A 23,238-nucleotide genomic window follows, 5' to 3' on the forward strand; every position below is an offset into this window, starting at 1 on the left:
GGACGGTTGCATTTGTGGTTCAGCCTAGCACCACTGATGAAACCTTTAGCCGATCGAAACAGCGCTGTCTGGTGTTGGATCACAAATGCGTCGTGTTTGATCTCTGTTTTCCAACTAGTTGCGCTGCAGTGAAAGCAGGACGAATCTCGTTGGAGATCGATGCCAAAGCTTGGCTTTGCAACAGACTGCCTTGGGGAGCCTCGTTTATCTTTGATATTCGAGGATTAAGTTTCCTGTCGATTTCAGAGATGGCATCTTCGTCAAGGAAGAAGATATATATCCACCCAGCTTCTGTGGAAGAGCTGAAGGGTTATATCAGGGCCGCAAAGGCCAAGAAAGTTCCGAGGGTCGATTCAATAACAAATAAGTGTTTGATGAGGCTTCCTGAAAAGGGCGTTGAAAATCTATTACAGATTATCAACAGTTCGTTGGCCCGCAGATACATTCCCAGAAGGTGGAAGCTTGCGATCCTTGTCATGATCTCAAAACAGGGTCAGAACCTACTGTTCCCGCAGAATTATTTCCCGATCAGTCTGCTCTCGCTGGCGGCTAAGCTGGCTGAAAGAGTCGTTCCGCAAATACTCAACGAAGAAGTTGAGGACCGAAATGTTCTACCTAACTAGTCGCCTTCGACCTGCCTCTGGACCTGATCCGATGGATTGGGTCTTTCCTGAAAGACATAAAATTTCAGTCTGACAACAGAGAGATCCTCGCCGGAGTGCCACAGCGGGCCTTGCTCTCTCCCACGCTGTACTCTCTTTGCACCAGTGACCTTCCGAGGTCTGAGCGTGTGAAGATATCTCTTTACGCCGACGACACAGCTCTCCTCCATGGGTCGAGAGCTCGGGATCGTCTACATGCAACGTGCATTGGACGACCTCGAGCGCTGGTACTTCGAATGGAAGATGCGAGTGAACCCTGACAAAACTCAGGCGATAACCATGGGAAGAACGATGTCTTCTCCGGCCAGAAAAGTGAGGATCTCTGGAAGAGACATCGACTGGCAAGCGCGGGTGAAGTACCTCGGTCTTCTTATAAACCGTAGGCTCACCTGAAACCCGCACATCATAACCGTGAAGGCGAAGATCGTGAACCTACGATCTACAACATCAAGCAGTCCATTCAGTCAAGGAATCATCGAATTTTTGATTGTGCGGAAACTCACGAAACTCCGTCAGTTAGGGAACCTATAGATTATGGTGTAGACGACCCCTCCCGATAAAGAAGGCCTCGACACTCTTGTCGAATGAGGCCCTCTTGTCCCCAGTTAATGGATGAAACATTTCCTCATCCACTCACCCCAGCCAGGCAGGGGTTTCACCGTGAAGGGCGGTACTGATATCTGAGGACATTTATGCCGCCATCCCATGATCAGTTATGATCCGTTTGTCCTTCTGACAAACACCAGTTGTAAGTGTAAGGGAGTCAGGCTTCAACCTGTTAGGAAATTAAGATGGCTGTCGGAAGAATGAAGGTGAAAGACAGAGAAAGAATCTCATCGGCGGCATTCAGTCCATTCAGTCAAGGAATCAGCGAGTTTTTGATTGTGCGGACGAGATTAAAACAGTTTTAATCTTCCTTTTGAAGATGATTACTTGGTGATTGAAACACGTGTCGAGGTGTTAAAAATAACGGTTTGATGTTGGGACAAAACTCCATAGATTATTCCGAATACTTGCGTAACTGGACTAATAGTCAGAATTGAAAATAAAATAATAACTTTATCTGATAAGGACATTCGAAAAAGGGAGTTTTATGACACGATTCACATGAACTGAGAACTGTTTGGATCGAAAAACTTTTACTTACCAGTCACTTGATTGTTCAATATTATCCAAGAATCTCCTTGCATCAGCGTTATGTTTGCCGTCCCATTTGGAGTTAACCAAACTTTTGGCGACGTAGAATTGAATTTCGTTAAATCCGACGATTTGGTGTAACTGATTGGAATGAACCACTGTGAAGTACTGTTGTCAGAAATTGAGAATGTGGACTAGAATTGAGAAATGACTGTTAATAACTGATACATTTTCATTGTAAATTTTTTATACATTTCCTGAATTGAACACAGAAGTATAGTGACACTTCTCACTATACTGTAGTACAGTGAGATTTCGTCTAGTAGGGATAGTTTGCAGCTTTACATCCCACCTAAAAAAAAATCCAACCCGTGTTAGGAATCACACGTTAAAAGGTAAGACCTCGTTAATCCTTAGCTCGCACACAAGTTTTAGACTTCTGAGGGTTGTCGTTCGTAGGGGTGCGACAGCTGGTTAACGGAAAAACAGATTTTAAACAGATTTCTTTATTGATCTACTAGCATGTTACTCGTACATTCAGTGTAACGATTTCATACTCAAATTCCGAGTATTGCTTGTATATTTTTTGTTTCTTTTTTCTTCATAAAATACTTGTGGGTAATGAGGATCGGGTGACCACCATTGCCCGCTAGTGATCACGATTTCCCGCAATGTAAAGGCATACTATAATTTTGTTATTCTGATTTTAGATGCCGAAAGTACGAGATAGAACTACCACAAAAGTTTACTGGTGACACTTTGAATAAAGCGTTGAAACTTATTGAAGAAGATGGTTTTTCTATACAAAAAGCCACTAAGGTTTCGGCGTTTCGTTTTTTGGACCACTTGAAGGTGCATATAAAAAGGAGTACCACTTATACATGAGAAGTCAACTCGCAGAAAAGATCACACCTTACGAAGTGGCATCCTTATTGGGCAAGGCATTTAATAACGTTGCGTCTATTAGTTAAGGAGAGTCGGGATTTAGACCTACAGGTATTCATCCAATGAATCCAGACGTATTTTGTGATGAAGATTTGCTACCAGCTGAATTGCTCTGATCAGAAACTGCTGTCATTCAAAACTTTGATGAGTCAGTTGCAATTAATAGCCCAGCGCCAGGCCTAGAAAGCTCTTCAGTACCTGGCACATCAATGCAAGTTAATTCACTGCTACCACCGACGCCACCAAGAACTTCTAGCGCCGTTGATTGTTTAGCCTTTGGCCCATAAGTGGAAAGTGTGTCACTAGCACCTGGTCCAGTATATTCGCCAGTCCTTGGCACATCAAAACAAAGTTGCTCCAGCAGTCTCTAGTTTTGATATCGTGTCGAAATTAAGGAAGTTGCCAGAGAAAAGCAATACCCACAATACTAGACGAAGTCACCAAAAGCAGCATGCCAAAATTTTAACATCCACGCCAATGAAAGAAAACTTGACAGAAAAAAAAACAAGAAAAGTAAAACCGTCTGCCCAGCCAAGAATAAGGGAAAAGGAAAACCGAACCGAAAGAGTAAAGAGGAAGGTTCTCCATGAATCACATGATACATCTGTTTCAGACGTGGCTACTGATGATTTATGCCAAAACGATGACAAAGATTATGTTTGATAATGATGTTTGGTACAGGTGTACCTCATGTGGTTTATGGGCTCACGCAGATTGTACGGGGTGAGAGTCTACCAAGGGTTATGTATGCGATTTGTGCTAGATTTTTGTATGATCCTCATTGTTACCCTTACCTCAATGCAATGGAAATTACTTCTATATTACATTATTAAACTAATGGTTACTGATCTCAAATGATAGCCAATTAAGTAGATTTGTTATGAGGCGGTTGCAATAAAAATTTAGTTTTATTTCATTTATTTATTTCAATTACTGTTCAAGTGACCCCCATTGCCCCTTTCTACCCTAACCCTATCAATTTAGTTAATATTGTTCTGAATTCGGGAATTGAGAACACATTGCGAAGAAACAATTTGCAATTTTGAAGTTTATTGATGTGACAGTGTTTTTCATAGAATATTTTGAAAAAAAAAACGGAATTTAAAACCATGCTTACTTGAGTTAACACCAGCACACTCTGGTTTTGGAGAGTTGCTGTAATTAGAGGAAACCCAGGTTGTTGTATCCAGTCTTTCATTATAACATTCAAAGTGGTCGGTAAAGCATTAAAATTAGTCATGTTTGCTTGAAGATGTGTCCATAATTGCTCAGTTATTACATTACCAAGAGCACTGAAAGTATACAAAAATATTACATAATCGGTAAATATTGTTGTAAATCATGCCCGAAAGAAAACAACGCCGGCCGCCACTGGTAACCATAAGCCAAACGTGACATAGCTAAGAGAGCGCGAATGTACGATATTCCCCACTATTCGAGAAGCATATTGACACAGGCAAGTGGGCGTTACAGTGCGGTACGTGAAATGATTTGGTAAAGCGATAGACATACAAATAATAATTGAAGTTTTAGTTGAAGTATTTGTTGTACTTAAAATGAAATAAAGTTAAGTTTGATTAATCAGTGTAGTCATTTAATGGTCAATCCACGGGGAAAAACGTACCAATATAAATAATTTATTTTATCGGAATGTAGGCTTTCACGGCTGGCGTCAATATTTTGTCCGGTTTCCGAGATTTGCCGTGGTCTTTTATGGTTACAATTTCCAAACGTTTGAACTGCATCTGCGGCAGTTATCTTCAGTGGCGTATCAACTCATACGTCAGGAAGAGTATTTCGACTACGCTACTGAAGATGCCTTCCGCAGTTGCAGATGAAACGTTTTTATATTTATTTATTCATTTACAGCTTTGGCAACTCAACAGAACAAAAGTTCCAATTATAGAGTCGCACGGAAATTACAAAATTCGTCATTGCAATCAGGGAGTTGAGCTAGATCATACTAAAGATAATTATTTATAAATAAAATTACAGTTACCCTGTATATATGTATATGTTACCCTGTGTATAGTGAAACATACTATACACTACTTGAAAGAGGTAAGTGAAATAGGTCAACAGAGGAAAAAGTGAAATTGTAGGTTGAATCCGTGATATTATTGGAGCGTTTAAGAAATAATTACTACCTACTTGCTGGAGACAACTTGAATAAATCACCATTGCGCATGGAATAAACATTTGCCTTGAACGATATCTTTGCCAAACAATATTCTGAATCGATTTTATTGTTCAACAATTTACTAAGAAAAATGACGTAGGCAATTTTCTGTCTGGTTTCTAGTTCGTCAATTTTATATATTTTTAGGCTAGAAGTATATGGAGGAAAACTTTGATTTAATCTGAATTTGAAGTTTAGGAAGCGTATGAATCTCTTTTGAACCTGTTCTATTCTATTTATATATTTTTGATAAAAAGGATTTCACACTATTGTTGCATACTCAAGGAGGCTTCGAACAATGGAATTATGTAAGAGTATACATGTTTCGGGTTTTTTTTAAGTCTTTACAGTTTCTGACTAAGAAGCCAAGATTTCTCAGTACTTTTTCAATTACATACTCAATATGGTTTTCAAAAGACAATTTTTTATCAAGAATAATGTCTAGACTCCTTATTGGTTGAACTTTTTTCAGAGGTGTACCGTCTATCTCGTAAATGTAATGAAGCTTCCGCTTTTTTTGAGAAAATGTTATAGAAGAGCATTGATTACGATCGAGATGTAACTTATTGGAATGACAGTAATCAGATAAACAAACGATCGATGTCTTGTTGGAGAAATACTTGTAATTTCTGCTCTATCGGAGAATACATTTTCAAATCATCGGCGTATAATAGATAAGGACTATGTTGAAAGCACGAATCAATGTCATTAATGAAAATTGATAACATCAGCGGTCACAAGTGTGATCCCTATGGGACACCGGAAGAAATTTCAGATATATTATCATAAAGTTTCACAATCTGATACCTATTACGTAGGTAAGATGAAATCCACCTTAGCAGGCCGTCGTTCACACCGAAATTCTCCAACTTGATTAGCAAGGTTCTGTGGTGGACCTTCTCAAAAGCCTTAGAAAAATCTGTGTACACGGCATCCACCTGAACGTTGTCCTCCATATATTCCAACGTTCCTTGTACTACTAACGGCAGGAGCGCTGACGATAAAACTCGTGTTAAAAAATTGTTGGGCGATTTTTTGCCATGTTCGTCTATTATTATTCCCTCGTTTGGAGATTATAGCCAAAGAAGATCACGGCAAAACCCGGAAACCAACAAAAACATGTATTTTCATCGACAAGATTCAAATTTGATGCAGTTCAAACAGTTAAACCTTTCGCTACGAGCTCGGAAGGTATATTAGAGTTTCTCATGTTCAGTGCAGTGCATTGCAGAAAAGCCCTTCACTTCTCTGACGTATATATACAACTTTATATTGTCGGGAAACATGAATCCATAAATATTACTAGTTCTTATATGATGGTTCTTTTAAGAAGAAAAATTAAGGTATTCGACTGAAAGCAATTGAAATATTCTTTCGTCTCTTAGTAGTAAGCATATTCTCAAATTTTAAATTCGTCACATCCTCCTCGATAAAAAAAGCCGTTAAACAATATATTAGACAATATAAAGTTGTTTCAAAAGTTTTATCGGATTTTATGAGTCTACTTTCCCGTGGTTTGGGCAACCTATCGGGCGCGTCCCCAGGTAGCCGATAGGGGAACGGCCAGGGTACTGGAGGCCCTGTCCGAGAAGAAAATGTGGCCTTACGGACGGGGTCGCCGGCCTGCTGGTCAGTGGCAGAAATAAGTAGGGTGAGGGGAACTAAAAACTAAAAACCCCCAAAAGCCTTTGCAAAACATCCTACCCAAGCTAAGGTGCAAGAAATCGTGCCGACAGCTTAATGGCCGCAGGGTCACAAACGATTCCCTTGGGGAAGTGGGCGAAACCTCATTGTAATCAGCCTACCTCTGGTAATGCGGGGCTCTGCCAGAGGGGACCAAACTCTTCCCTTGCTACTCGTGGAAACACACGTGAATGAAACAATAGGTACAACAAAAACCTATCCCGAGGCTGGACAGAAGTGCTCACCTCAATCTAAGGCGGTGGCTGGGGATGAACAGAAATGTCCACCCCAATCTACCGCTTGGAATGAGGCTGGACATAGTAGATCACCTCCAACAGCAAGGGCACTTCCTGCGGCGGGCGCCTAGAGCTCCGCCTTGAATAAAGGTAAGGAACCGGCTGAAGAAGCCGCGCAACGACAGTAATGTCGCTGCACCTTCCAAAATCTTCGCGGAGGCCACCGTGAGATACCTCAAGGTTGCCAAAGAGAGTGTGTGTTCTGCGTGTGTTCCTACCAATATAAAGGAGATGTCTCCTAGTGTCCTGTTCACCTTCCTAGAAATTATAGGATGGACGATGACCTAGGAGGACAACTCCTCGGGAGAATGTACAATGGGTCACATGTGGCCTAAGTGCTGTGAGTCTACACTCACCCTCCTTACTCTACAGATACCAGATGAGTCTACTTTAAACTGTAATATCTCAGTAAATACGTATTCAATTTAGTCGAAATAATCGCCATTTGGATAAGTGCAATTTTGCTAATGTACCTAACAGAAGTATATTAATTCCGTCAGCATAAACATTAATCGTCGATTAATAAAGTCGACGAAGGTCGTTTCTGTCGAATCCTGATTGACGTAGGTTCTACCAGAGAGAAAGTTATCGAAGAGTTCGAAAAGATAGTAGTCGATTGGCAGGAGGTCTGTGGAGTATGGTGGGTGATGCAGAACTTCGACGGCGACGACTAAAGTTTGACCAATGATTCAAGCGATATCTATACTTCTTGGGAGTTAACTAGTGTCAGCATCAGACGGTATGCCTTGTTATGTTGTTCGTTTATGTAGACTGAAATCAAGTTAAATATTTCAACTATATGGCTATAGGATATCACGACAACGGTTGATGGTATCGAAGCTAGGTTTTGCATTAGACTGTAGTCAGGAATTTCTCAATAATTCAATGCTGAAATCATCAGGGTTGTTCATGTTGAAGTCAGCAGAGTACAAACGTTGCATCAGTGGTACAGTTGAAAATCTGATAAGATCAATGGCAGAGCGAAACAAGGTGGGTCTTGTATTGTATCAGGAATGCCAAGCTTTCGGGATTCGAATCCTTGAAGTAGATTGATAGTCCGAAATATAGAAAATTTTCAATCCAAACTTACTTAGTAGTTAGATAGTCTTGAATACCAGCCCGGAAATCACTACTTCCAATGATATGTTCTACCATGCGGAAAATACTCCCACCTGAAAAAATAACTTATATTTTTCTATGACTTGATCCTTATTCTGATGTGATAAGATTTCTTAAAATCGATTTTACGAGTGAAACTTGAGAAGTGGGTTCTGTTACCTTTAAAATAAGATATTCTGCTGAACTTGGACATCACTTCGGCTGGAGATGAAACGTTGGACTGAAGAGGTGAAATATTTTCACTATCATCCCGCATCACAGACTGTAAAATATCGATGACAAACTGTTTGTCAAGTTGGAATTCTGGTAACACCTGAAGCAGATAATAAATAATAATAGTTAATACACAGAACGCGATATTCTTCAGGAGTACTTTCTGAATGTGGACAAATTTAAGGGTAAATTCAAAAGTTGGTAGGAGTTTATTGTTCATTATTATGAATGAAGAAGAGTACTTGACTGAATTACTAAAATAAATTTAAATTTACAAAAATTACAAAGACAGTAATATTTATAGGGGACACATCCCCTATTGAATATTGATCCATTAATTTTTATGGGACCTCAAATTGAAATTATCTGCGGTTTCCAAAATTATATACATTGCACCCTAGAAGGCTGATGTTACTGACCGAACAGTAACCGCGGAGTACGACCCGCACGTTTACTTCAGTGTTATGTGGACTGTAAGCATGTTTGATGTACGTTAGTGTCATATATTTCTAACTTTTTGTTTTGTACAATCCGCCCCTTTCCCGAAAACAAACATACATCCGATGGATATCCAATTTTTGACCGAAATATATCTTGAATATCCATAATATATCTGGTGTTGCCTGAGTTGAAACTCGATCAATTATCCATTCTGAATTGGTCATTCCTTACCTTTCTCATCTTTTCCATTATTACAAAATACAAAGGGGGAAAGTTTCAGGCGTGCCGTCTCTCTGTTGGTGAGGTGGTAGATCAATTCTCAAATAAGCAAGCCCTTTCAAAAACTACACCTCACGATTTGATCTACATAAACTTTATTTATACCTCCAAAAAATTACCTAAACCTCTACCTAAGGTACCTGTTCAATTATGATCACCTGAAGCATATTACCTCACATTTACATCAATAATAATTCTTTCTCGGTTTTTAAGAAAACAAGTTCAATAATAGTGATCTATTCAAAGCCAGTTGGTCATTCATTAAAATGTTTGAATTTTTAAGTTTATTAATTTCCATTACTTCCAAATGATTCAGTTTCAAACCTTTATTTTCTATGTGCAAAATTTCGATCTCTTCGTTAAAGATATGATTTTCTTCTAGAAGATGATTTAAATATGTTGAATTTGTTTTCTTATTTACATAGCTCGTATGATGTTCCTAGATTCAATTCCTAAATGTTCTGCTAGGACACGTTTCACACTTCAATTTATATAATCCTGATTTCTCGGATTTGGATGTTTTATCTTTATCATTTTTAACTTTCCCAACGTATTACTTGTTCTATATACAATTTTAATTTTTGGGAAAGAAAGTTTTTGGCTTTCTACTACTCCATTTCGATACAAAAAAAAGAAGGATGAGGGAGTCTTCCAAAGAAAGGAAAGAAGTAACTCTATACATGGATGTGTAGATCATGCAAAGAAGTAACTTTCAAACACAAACTGAAAGAAAGTCCTCCTGAAACAGCTACTTTCATATAAACATTGAATTATACGAAAGAAAAAATTCTGTCGAAACAAATATATATGAACACTGAATTATACAGAAAATACTTTTCTCTAATCAGTTTGTATTTCAAATATTCGTTGTGGAATAAAAATCAGATATTATTCACATGAGTTCTACTTTAAATGTATGGTAACAAATTGCACTTACATAAAACACTGCCATCCTCACTGGTATTCACAGATGTTTCGCCTTAAGACACTTGCCCTAAGGCTCTTTAGTACCAAATTGGATAACATTATAGAAAATAGACACCCTTCATTCATGAATTACGATTTTTTAATGTCACGGAATAAGCTTGATCTGCTTATGTCACCGATGACATCGTAATGACATTCATTCACCTATTTGATTTAATCCCAGCCAAGAGGAATCTTATTTGAATTAAAGGGGTTATATTTTTTAGGAGTGATTAATTTTTGGGAAAGAAAGTTTTTGGCTTTATACTACTCCATTTCGATACAAAAAAAGAAGGATGAGGGAGTCTTCCAAAAATTAATCACTCCTAAAAAATATAACCCTTTCAATTCAAAAATTTTAATATCTCGTTTCCTCAAAAATGGAGCCACTTTTTACGTTGTTTGTCCAAAATTCGTTAAAGCTCTAAAATTTTGATTATCTACCTTATCAGTAGGAAAAACATCTCGAATCGCTTCTGTGTAGACTTTCTTGGCAAGTATTTTGTTTATTAATTCGGCTTTGAACTCATTGTTAACCGCAATTTGCTTGATGATATTAAGTTCTTTATTGAAATTATTTATTGAAAGAGGAACATTGATTAATCTGTGAATCGTGCTATTATAAGCTGCTACTTTGTGTTGATAAGAATGGGTAGAATCGTAATGTATAGTAATATCCGTATAGGAAGGTTTGTGATGAACTGAAAAATTATGTTTGTTGTTCATTTTACTAATTGTTAAGTCCAAGAAATTGATTGAGTTGTCTGCTTCTATTCCAATATCATTGATGTTGGGATTACAATGGCTGTCAATAGAAAATAGACTTATTTATTCAACTTATTTATTCAACTTTATATCTTCAAAATGTTGCATAATCTTCTTCCATCATATTTTCACAAATATATAACTATCAATACGCAAGTTCACCAGCATGATACGAGAAGTAAACATAACTTACATGTGACTAGGCAAACAAAAGCTTACAATATTAAAACGTTGGTGTTCAAGGGATTCATTGCTTACAACAGGTTGCCAGATGATATAAAGAAATCAGAAACTCTGCAACAGTTTGAAATAAAAATGATAAACCATTTACAGCAAAAGTAAAATCGTTGTATTGTATATCTATCAGGATTAATAATTTTTAGTATCAATACGAGTATTAATATATGTATCTTCTTACGGGATATGAGTGTATAGTGGGTAGTGGGATAGCATAACTTATTGGTTTCATATGTATGTTTGTATATGATTATTGTGGTATTTGGCTGTAGGTGAATGGTATCAATATATGTATTTTCTTTTTTTCGGGCTATAAGTGTATATTGGGATAGCATTCTTATTGGTTCATATGTAGGATTGTATATGATTATTATAGTATTTGGCTGTACTGGAATGGTTTTCTTTTAGCAAAACAATGGAAAATATAACTCGAAATGTAAATACCTAGTGTGTACGTTTAAATTTAAAACAAAACAAATATATTAATACTATCGAAGGAGCTGCTAATTATTATATATAAAAGTATACTTTGTGAATGTAGATTAGGATTACCTATTTCAATAAAGATTATTATTATTATTATTATTAATAGTGAATTTAATGTTTTCATGAATTTTGTTAATATCCATATGAAAAGTATCTAATTGCCTCTTAGTACTTGTAAAACATACCAAAACGTCATCCACATATCTATGCCAATACAAGAAATTCCTAATAAAAAAATGTTTAAAGATCGACTTCTTTAGATTATCCATGAAAATTTTCGCGAGTAAGGGGCTTAATGGATTTTCCATAATTAAACCATTTGAGGAAGAATAAATAATGTTGTTAAATTGAAAATAATTTTGTTTGAGACATAATAATAATAATAACTTTATTCACAACGTTTACAGATTAGAGTACAATAAAAAAAATATGTGAACAAAGTGATGATATATATTTTTCAAATAAAGTTTGTTGAGTTCGAATCGTGAGGTGTAGTTTTTGAAATTACTATGGATCTTCATCAAGTAACGGCCGAATCAATCAGAAAAAAAGGAAGCAATAGATGCATATGTTATCGTGTCTAGTTTCAACCCCCCTGTATTTCCAAAAAAGTCCATCTAACCAGAATCAGTGTAAGTTTCGCCTTTCTTTTTAATATTTCTGGAGGTTGGTTCTGGGATTTAGTGTAATCTCTTTCAGTTTTAAAGATTCATATCTGACTTGGTCCTCCTAGTTAATTCTACCATAGTCGTCTTCGTTGTGTATACGTGGGTGGTCTGAAAAGTTTCCAACCTCAGCATGAAGATAGCAGCACTCGTAAACAAAAGCTAGTATATTTTGTTTTTCATCTGTTGACAGTTACTCAGCAAAGTTTCAGCCATTTTGGACGCGCAGTTGTTATTATATCAGTCGTTGATGTGAGTGTTTTTATGAAAATGGACAAAATCGAGTATCGAGCTGTCATTAAATTTTTGTTTTTGAAAAATAATACGCCTACACAAATCCAAGATGAGTTTGATTCTGTGTGGGGGCTCTGCACCATCATTTAGCACAATGAAATTTTGGGTAGCTGAATGTAAACCTGACCGAAAGACCTTGGGAGACGATAAACGTTCGGGACGTCCAGAAACTGCAACTGCAACTACCGACAAAAACTGAAACATCGCCAAAGTTCACCAAATGGTGCTAGACGACCGCCGAAAAATGAGTGAGATAGCAGAGGTTATGAACATGTCAAAAGAACCTGTTTGTCACATATAAAATCAACATTTAGGCATAAGAAAGCTATTAGCGCGTTGGGTGCCGTGTTTGCTCACGTTATACCAAAAAACGTGTTCCAAGGAATATTTACAACGCTCTGTTGGCGCAGTTAGGGCGCGATACATCCGAGTTTTGGCGCCGATTAATTACTGCAAAGAGGGAATCGGCTCCAAAAAAAGTAAAAACTGTTTTTTCGGCTGTTTTTGGGGATATTCATGGAGTTATTTTAATCGATTATTTTCAAAATGGAAAAATCATTACAGGAGTATACTACGTATCATAACATGATAAGCTGAAGGCAGCGGTTGTCTTAGTGAAAATCTACGAATTTCGGTTTGAACTATTTGATCATCCGCCTTACTCACCAGATCAAGTCCCAAGCGACTTTTTTTTGTTCTCTCATCTAAAAATTGTGCTCGGAAGACAGAGATTTTCGTCAAATGAAGAGGCAATCACCTTTTATGAACAATTTTTTGCAGAGAAAAACGCCGAGTATTATTTGGACGGGTTACAGAGTTGGGAGCATCGCTGGCAGAAGTGTGTAGAGTTAAAAGAAGACTATGTTAAGAAATTAAAAAATATCTGATAAAATGTCTTGAGTTTTCATTAGGTCGGGATCTTTTCAGCCCTTCTTCCTTGGTCCATATCTTTTTATAATATCCAGGAGCTGCTGCATGTTTTCCCTCATTATTTAATTATATTTACCCTGCATGCCTACGGTACTTCATATAGAAGATGCAGTAACTGGGTTCATTACAAGGTCTCATATTAGTGAAGACGAAAGTCTTACTGAAGACATCCCCTGGCAACCCCGTGTAATGGTCGTTAATATCAATATCCCACTTGCAGGTTTTATCATTAATCCTTATTCTCCTCACCGAATGGACAATCGACTCTAAGGACGTATAATCAAATCTGCCCTTGATACCCAAAAAAACAAATATAACCAAAAAAAGTTTTTAACAGACATCTCAATGATACCGTTTCAATATGTCAAGAAGAAAACAAGTATTTCCATATCTGACCTGTACGCATATTGGTATGCGTGGTTTCCTAAGTCTCTAATATGTCTGCCAAGAAATGGTTTTGATACAAATGACATGAGACTAATTGGTGTCAAGTCGCAGACCCAGGACAGACCTAGGAACCTATGTGAGTGTATTTCTAGCGGAAATTTACGTTATTGAATTGTGTGCGGAGAGATTGAGAAAAGAATCCAACCTGGTATACAAGTCAATAAAAATATTCTCGGACAGTCAAGCGGCATTGGAAGCTCTTGGTTCCTACAGAGCAACGTCTAAACTGGTAGTGAATTGCCAAAAACGACTCTCCTCGATAAGAAGACTTAACAGATTGTCTCTGGTCTGAATTTCTGGCCATACTGGCCTGGAAGGCAATGCGGCTGCTGGCTCCCTTGCAAAGGAGGGTGCTGCAAGCAGCTTCATCGGACCAGAACCTGTAATTGGCATCGCTTTAGACTTTGCCAAACAAAGATTGAACACTTGGATGGCAAGAAGATTAATGGACTTCTGGCAGATTCTTCCAGGATTGGCACACTCCAAGGCGGTTTATTCACCCTTCGAAGCTTGATACCAAACAGTTGTTGGACTACAGTAAGGATGAACTACGATGTCTAACAGGTCTTCTTACAGGTCACCCTGTCATTTGAATCATCATATGCAGAGACTCGGACTGTCGAAAGACAGTGTGTGTAGCTTCTGTTTGGAAAATTATAAATAGCGGAGCACATACTTTATGTCTGCCCCGCTGGGGACCGAATCATGTTTTTAGAGTTCGGCAGAGCCGTACTCTTAACATCTGACCTGAAAGACCACTTACCATACAAACTAATCGGCTTCGTTAAGAAGCTGAGTTTATTTGGTCGAGTGTGAATGGGTGTGAGCCACAATAAACCCTTGCGAGTTGCGGTGGAGGGTCGAATAGACCCACTCACTTTGGACCTAACCTAACCTAACAATTGGTCTCAAAGCCTTCGTCAAATAATTTCTGATTTTCCCAGGATTCGGTATGAAGGTGGTTTGGTGGTTTCAACCAGTCTTCATGTATTGTGTAGGTATGCATCTCAGAGCAAAACTTCCTCTAAAGATTACAGTCAGTTTGAAAGTAAAAGTTTGGTAATGTTTGCCACATTTCTACGGACTACATGCCGTCCGATTCCGGTGACTTAAATGTTTGAAATGAATTTACGACTCATTTATTCTTATCAAAATCTATCAGAATCTTTGCTAGCTGGCAATCTATTCTGGGAGGCCGTGAAAACCCACGAGTTAGATTTGACAATTTTTGAACCGGAGTGTAGCCGAAGAAGCTAGCTCTCTTAGAGATTCTCCTCCTGTTTTCGTGAAGAGACGTAAATGTTGAAAATTATTTTATACTTTAATATATAATATCGAATCGTTCAAATTTATTGTGGAAAAAAATATATTATTCATGAAAAAATACCCTTCAGTCTTGGTTTGCTTAATTTTTACCTACAACTTTTTTATAAATTCACAAGTAATATTTAACGAATTAGAGAGTACATTATATGCCTAAGACTTATACGTACCTCGTGAGTGGCAAAATATTCAAAATACGTCGCCAATCCTTCGTTCAAAAACAGTTCAGACCACCATTCCAAAGTCACCAAATTTCCAAACCACTGATGAGCAAGTTCATGGGATATAATGGTGGCAACCAGTTGTTTAAATCGGTTGGAAGATTCTAAAGGGTCCCACAGTAAAAACTCTTCCCTGTAGGGTAAATTGAACATAAATTGAAAAAATTATATTTAAAAAATTGAAATGAAATAATAAATAGTTGAACAAAAAGTACAATGTAGAACCTAAATGAATTACAGAAAATAATATAATGAAATAAAGAAAAGGATAATGAAAACGAAAAAAATATAAAAAAAAATTACAATCCAAGCTACTCAACGACGTTTCGATTCTTAGTTTTAATAATCATCTTCGGTTGATAACTGGCCTATTCCTGATACTTCGAGAGTATTTATTAATCACTTGAATGTTTTGCACTGTATATTTTTGCTTTTCTTTAAAATTTATATTCGGTTTATCCCACTGATTTAAATTTCATCTAAAACAAAAAAAAAGTTCTAAGGGAACAAAAAACTGAGTGTACTTAGGAAAATAAAAGAAAACTAAAATTAAGTTCTTCGTAATACCCGCTGAAACTTTTGAAGTGGATCAATTTTTCAGAAATGATTAGAGGGAAAATTGTTTTCTTCAATTGAGAAAAAAAGACTTTTGTAATTCGTAACATAATATTTACCTGTATGAAACAAGTCCCCAGTTTTCCATTGCGCCATTAGCGAAGTCCGGTATTGCAACTTGATACAAATGATTTAAATAATCATTATAATTCAACCCGGTATAGTTGTTGAAAAAAGATAGCAGTTTGGGCGTTACTTCTTCTGCCCAACTTCTCAGCTCACTGGATTCGTTTCTCGAGCAAACTGCGGAAGTGATGTTGGCAAGAATTACTTTTTCGGTACAAGAAAATTCAGAAACTAAAATGGCAAGGAGATACGTGGACATCGGAGGCGTTGACTCAAAAACGGTTCTTTTCGTGCTGAAAAACAGAAAAAATTTTGGGGAGCTTCTTGAAATATAATTCACGTGTGTTAATAAAGTCCGTTATTAAAGAAGAAAGTTATACAAATCATGAAATTACGAAACAACAAAAATGAATTGGCGCTCCGTTATTTATGACTGGAATAACATTATGTGGTACACTCTCATAGTAGTATTTATTTATTTGTTTATTTGAGTATGGGAAGCTTCTTCCCATAAGAAGCCTATAATTTATTGAGTTGTGGATTTTTTTGCCATTGAATAACATTACAAATCATACAATAAAAATGAGTGAGAAACAATGAATTGAACATATAAATTGACGAAAGAAAGTTAAACATGTATAGGATTTTTTTGGGTTTGAAAAATGTCATACCTTCACATAAATGTCATTTTTCAATGGGCATGATGATTTAATAATCTTTGACTCTAGAGAGAGTTGATTGATACCTACAATTTTAATTATTTTCATGTTTTCAGGTGTAGTTCCAGTAAGTTACTGTATATACAGTAAGTTACTGCCCTGAAAATCCCAGATCAAAAGAAGCTCATGCAGAAGTAGGAGTACCACATTCATCTATCCTGGGGCTTTTACTATACAGGGTGTCCCTGGACTTCCTCTTTTCCTCTCGGGAATGTATAGATGGGGTCAAAATATCACCAGTACTTCATATAACTTTTTTTCCTAAAATCCTTCGTTACCAAGTAACGGGCCCTCGAAGTTACAAAATGATAAATGTTTTTCTTTGATAACTTTTCAAGTGAATATTCAAAATCATCCAAATTTTGGTAATTGACTAAACAAATGAATTCCTTCGATGAGCTTTCATGCAGGAGTCAGTTGTTTTGCTACAAAGTCAGGAACGGACTACCCCCGATGGTCCACACCCCAAAACTTTGAAATGACAGATATTTTTCAATATTTTTCAACAAATTAAGGTTACTTGGACAATTTTATGAATAAAAGTACTCGTGTGGAAAGTCGATCGGAGCAACGAGTCTTGATAAAAATGTAGTTCTACTCGACGACATCAAACCCGCTCGTCCACCATTATTTGAAATGAATAATTATCAAAGCAGAAATAATAATGATAACGTTAATTCAACAACATTTATCCTGAGATGTCTACCATTATTCGAAAATATTAGTTTTTAAGGAAAATGGAAATGATAGGTAAAATGTTCATAACGAATTTTTATAATGCAAACACGTTTAACTAACGAAACTCAAGAGCCTCAAGAGCAAACAGAAATGAAAAATCCGCTACAGAAACTGCTCGATATGACCACCTTCTCTCTCTATACATTTTCTTAGTCTGCGAAGACACCCTCTCTGTACTTGAAATAGCATTCCAGGGTCGTTTCGTATGGCTTCACAATGTAATGTTATTCTATTCAACAAATCATTTCTTGTGTGAATAGGTGTAGCGTAAACAAGGCTTTTTAGATGCCCCCACAGAAAGAAATCCAATGGATTTAAATCCGGAGACCGCGATGGCCATGAATATGGCCCACCTCTACCAATCCATCTATTGTGGAAAATATGGTTCAGATGGTCACGCACAATCAAACTAAAATGAGGAGGAGCGCCATCATGCATAAACCACATATCTCTTCGGGTTTGCAATGGAACATGTTCCAAAAGTCCATTCAAATCGTTCTGAATGAACTCCAAATAACGTTCTCCATTCAATCGGTCCTGTAGAACGAATGGTCCTATAAGATGGTTTCCTATGATACCAGCCCAAACATTCACGTTGAATTTCCGTTGGTGTTTGGTTTGCAATATCCCATGGGGATTTTCTTCGGCCCATATATGGAGATTATGAGAGTTGACAACTCCATCTCTACTGAAGCCTGCTTCATCAGTGAATAAAACTCGATTAATAAAAGTCAAATCCTCTCTTTGCCTATCCATGAACCAATTGGCATATTCCAGTCGTGCTGGAAAATCTTGAGGTGTCATGGCATGTACCTTCTGGATGTGAAATGGGTGGAGCAGTTGTTCCCTAATTATTCTATGAATAGTGGACTTGGATGTATGGAACTGTTCTGATAGATTTCTGATGCTCATTGAAGGATCATCAGCGACGGCTTCCAAAATATTTTCCTCCAATACAACGGTACGTACAGTCCAAGGAGCGCCCTCACCACCTCGTTTTGGCAAAACTGTACCTACAATAATATCGAAATAAAACAACGTGCTCAAATTAATTATCAATTATTACATACCTGTCTCCCTCAAGCTGCGATCGACACGCTCGAATGTTTCTCTTGACGGTACCGTTCGATTGGGAAAATGCTCGGAATACAGACGACGAGCTTCTGCAGCATTACAAAATGCCCGTCCATAAAATACATGCATATCTGCATATTCATTGAATGTAAACTGTTCGGCCATATCAAAAAAATTCAAAATATCCTATAGAATATTGACAATACAATGATAGTCATATGACAACGCACCACTCAACAAAACAAAATCGCATTCCAGTTTCTCATTTTTTATCAAAACTTTTTAAAAGGTTTTTTTGTCAACATCTGTGAAAGAAATGGAACATAATTATTCCCTGGATATTTTTCACCTGATCATGTGCAGCCGTTTTTGTAGTTCATTCGTTTGCTTTTTATTAGTATAGTAAATATTTTTTCCGATGTGCGTTTTTTCAGCTAAATTTAGATTCGTGTTAAAGAATTTCTCCCATAAAATTATAATTATCAGTGAAACTCCTCACCAGTTTAGCTGTGAAGAAGAATTTGAAACATTCGAATGTTGAGTTTCATGAGATTCAGATAACTGATCAACACGAAACGTGATTATTCCACACGTATTATGTACATACAAAATATGGAATGAATTCGATATTTCATAGTAGAGTAGCTTGTTAGTTTAAAAACACCACGAATCTACAGAACTTGATATTTCTTTTGAAAAAATATCTGCTATCACAATTGTGACTTAAACTTCCATATAGGTACTGTACTTTTTGTTTACGACTTCATTTTAGCATACTTTGTATTATTCCTGTTATAAATGTTGTTGAATTAACGTTATCATTATTATTTCTGCTTTGATAATTATTCATTTCAAATAATGGTGGACGAGCGGGTTTGATGTCGTCGAGTAGAACTACATTTTTATCAAGACTCGTTGCTCCGATCGACTTTCCACACGAGTACTTTTATTCATAAAATTGTCCAAGTAACCTTATTTTGTTGAAAAATATTGAAAAATATCTGTCATTTCAAAGTTTTGGGGTGTGGACCATCGGGGGTAGTCCGTTCCTGACTTTGTAGCAAAACAACTGACTCCTGCATGAAAGCTCATCGACGGAATTCATTTGTTTAGTCAATTACCAAAATTTGGATGATTTTGAATATTCACTTGAAAAGTTATCAAAGAAAAACATTTTTCATTCTGTAACTTCGAGGGCCCGTAACTTGGTTACGAAGACTTTTAGGAAAAAAAGTTATATGAAGTACTGGTGATATTTTGACCCCATCTATACATTCCCGAGAGGAAAAGAGGAAGTCCAGGGACACCCTGTATACACTGTTTGTAAAGGATATAAATTCAAAATTCAAAAGTGGTATATGCCTAATTTTAGAATGTATATTAGTGTATCGTTTTATATATTTTACCATTTATTGTCAGTAGTTTTTTCAAAATCGAGTATAAAAGACGGTAATGACGTCACTAATATTTGATATGAACTTGGCAACATCGTAAAATGTATTCACATCACATATTTAATTTTTTTTTATTTCTGTAATCTTGTTGTGTCAAGGGTGGGGAGGTGAATTTCTATGTAATGACGTCATAGTCATTTTTAAAACTTCAATTTTCCTTCGAAATTCAAAAGTTTGTGTGTTACTTTTTGATGAATGAACAATTTTCTCATAGAACCAACAAATAATATTGTTGAAGAGTGTGAAGGTCCATTGTGACTTTTTTTTTGGAAAAATGGTAAATGAGTTGTTTCGAAAATGAAAAATTATTACCCATTCGTAATCGTTGAAGATCTGATAGCTGCGTTGGAGTGAACAGTAAAATTTGATGGACAATCCACGGAGACGGTAAAACTAGCCTTGAACGACGGCTCATCGAAACAGGGAAAAGCTTTTCTGGCACTAGTTGGCTGGAACCGTGTTGTTATCAAATATTTGGTAACCCCTGCTGTGTTATCTATGTAACTACTTTTGTACAATCCTGTCATATCATCAGTTCTGAGAAGGCCGTTGAAAGTTATATTTATAAGGTAAGTATTACCTGCTTGAAGAGCTGAAAAATAAAATATATTCACGATCACAAATTCGGAGAATAAAAAAGTTTATTGTTGTAACACAACCGCTCCCACTATTTTTCATATCATATGTGTGGAATCACACGTTAAAAGGTAAGACCTCGTTAATCCTTAGCTTGCACAAGTTTCGACTTCTGAGGGTTGTCGTTCTTAGGGGTGCGACAGCTGGTTAACGGAAAAACAGATTTTTTTTTTATATCATACATGAAACTTTTCCTCTCTCCTCCCTTTATCCCAGTGGCGTACTTCCAGTAGGTAAAATAATGTTGCCTTCAAAAAACATCGAAGCCAGAATTACAATCATTTGAAAAATGCAAGAGGACGACTGCAATCGACTTTGAAAATGTTCAAGAAATCGGAATCTAGAGTTATTTGCTAACTGTATAAATATATCAAACACCACACCTCTGTTCAGCTTTTTTCTTCAGACGAATTCATGTTTTATGTGTATTCATGTAAATACTTCTTCTTCATCTATATAATGAGAAGACTCTGGCATTTTTTCATGTGATTGGTTATCTATGATCATGACATTAATTAACGTTCGACAGAGTCTGTTGTAGTAATAAAACAAGAGAAATTCAACAATATCACTATACCTACTCGTTTAATATCAACTGTTCACAAAACGACTTCCATTTGAACTCTTCTCTAAACCCACAGATTGATAAGTATTAGGTTGTTTAAAAAATGTTGTCCATTTTTATGAGTCTACTTTAGTAAGTAAGTAAGTTTATTTGACTACGTTACATTACATTTGTAGCAGGTCATACAAAAAGTGTATATACTAAAATGTTTACATAAATAATTCAATGTATAAAATTTAAAATTTACAAAATTACTATTTTCGATCAAGTTTAATGTAGTAAAAGTACGAAAAAGCCTAACGTAATTTACTAATAAACAAAGAGATTAATTGTGTTGATAAGACGTGAGAAGTGGTGCTTCCAAATATTCTCTCACTTCATAGAAACTATGCTCTAATAAGATATTTTTCACTTCACGTTTGAAATGATAAAGATTGGAATTTTTGATATCAGTATGGAGTTTGTTGTAAAGACTCAAGCCCAGAGAGTTGCGAGATGAAACAGTAAGTCTGTAACGAGGAGGTTTTAACTGATTTGCATTTCGCGTTGGATAATTATGCACATCAGAGTGTGTCATATATTCATTTATCGTTTTGTGAATCTCAATGACTGATTCATAAATAAACAAACAAGGTAGGGTCAATATCCTATTTTTTAAACAGTGGTCTGCACGTTTCTCTAAAGGGAGCACCATCTAAAATTCTCATTGCCCTCTTTTGGAGGCGAAAAACTCGTTCTAACTGAGTAGAGTTTCCCCACAATAGTATGCCATAGCTCAAGTGGGAGTGAAACAAGGAATGTTATGCCATTTTGAGAACATGGCCGTTCAGACATTTGTTCAATTGTCTCAGGAGTAATGACTGGCTGGAAAGTTTTTTGCAGAGTTGCTCAATATGAGCTGACCATGAGAGGGTGTCATCTAAAATGATACCTAAAAGTTTTGTACTAACCTTTTCTGACTTATCAACGTGTGTTTGAAACGTAATACTTTGAGATTTCTCGATATTTAGTTTCAAATTGTTTGATGCAAACCACTTCTCAGCCTCTTTGCCTGATTCCTCATATAATGCGTGCAACTTCTAAATGTTTTTATGCTGATTGATGATCGTCGTATCATCAGCAAAACAAATGCAATGTTTAGGAGAAAATTGATAGAATATATCGTTCACATATATTATAAACAACAGAGGACCCAATACAGAGCCCTGAGGAACTCCATGCCTGACTATTTCGTACGTTGAATTTACGTCATTTATAAATACTGTTTGCTTTCTGTTATTTAAATATGATTTCAGTAGTATGTATCAGAGATACACCCCTTATTCCATAAAACTCTAACTTCTCTAGCAAGAGATCATGAGATAGATACACAGTCAAACGCTTTCGAAAGATCAAGCATAGTGACTTCAGTGTGCACACCCTCTTCAAATCCCTTTAGTATCAACCAGTGATCTAATTGCTTGGGTGGTTGAACAACCTGGCCGAAAACCAAATTTTCCCTTGTTGAGTAGTTCGTGTCTCACAAAGAATTTTAGTAATCGTTCCTTTAAAATTATTTCAATAATTTTCCCAAAGATGGGAATTATTGATATCGGTCGATAGTTGTCAGCCAAGTTTTTATCACCTTTTTTGTATACCAGTAACACCTTTGTTAATTTCAGAATGTCAGGAAACACTCCTTCACTGAAACAACGGTTTATTAAACATAAAAAAGGGTCCATGAGAATATCGGTAGTTTCCTTGACTACCAGAGTTTTTTAAAGTTTTTATGGCGTGCAAAAGCTCACTTCTTGTAACTGGTGCTAAGAAAAAGGAGTTTTTTGGTTTGGGAATACCTCGAAGAAAGTTCATTGCATGGTGATTCGTCTGCGGTAAAGAATTTATTATTTATTCTGCAATACCACTAAAGTTAAAGTTGAATTGATCAGGACTTATAGTTGATGGGGTGGTTTTGATATTTTGATTTCTCTCATAATTGACTAGAAGCCACGCATCTTTGGCCCAGTTCTGTGAGTTTTGAAGAAATTGATCGTAGGATTTTTTTTCGCCTCGGATAAGGCGGATTTATATTGTTTTTTAAAAG

At 36.5% G+C, this 23,238-nt stretch overlaps 1 protein-coding gene across 1 annotated transcript in view; it reads right to left on the reverse strand.

Moving 5' to 3' along the window:
- Positions 1 to 23,238, reverse strand: part of LOC111505365 (membrane alanyl aminopeptidase) — a 43,085-nt gene that overhangs the window by 12,175 nt on the left and 7,672 nt on the right. Inside the window, 7 exon segments of the mRNA XM_074177309.1 lie at positions 1,810 to 1,993; positions 3,862 to 4,036; positions 7,993 to 8,074; positions 8,181 to 8,334; positions 15,238 to 15,421; positions 15,963 to 16,262; positions 20,267 to 20,546. Coding sequence (XP_074033410.1) covers positions 1,810 to 1,993; positions 3,862 to 4,036; positions 7,993 to 8,074; positions 8,181 to 8,334; positions 15,238 to 15,421; positions 15,963 to 16,262; positions 20,267 to 20,546 — 1,359 coding nt within the window.

Source organism: Leptinotarsa decemlineata, unplaced genomic scaffold (genome assembly GCF_025532065.1).
Source record: "Leptinotarsa decemlineata unplaced genomic scaffold, Ldec_3_MD MMD2_tig00002974_RagTag_RagTag, whole genome shotgun sequence".
Classification (NCBI taxonomy): domain Eukaryota; kingdom Metazoa; phylum Arthropoda; class Insecta; order Coleoptera; family Chrysomelidae; genus Leptinotarsa; species Leptinotarsa decemlineata.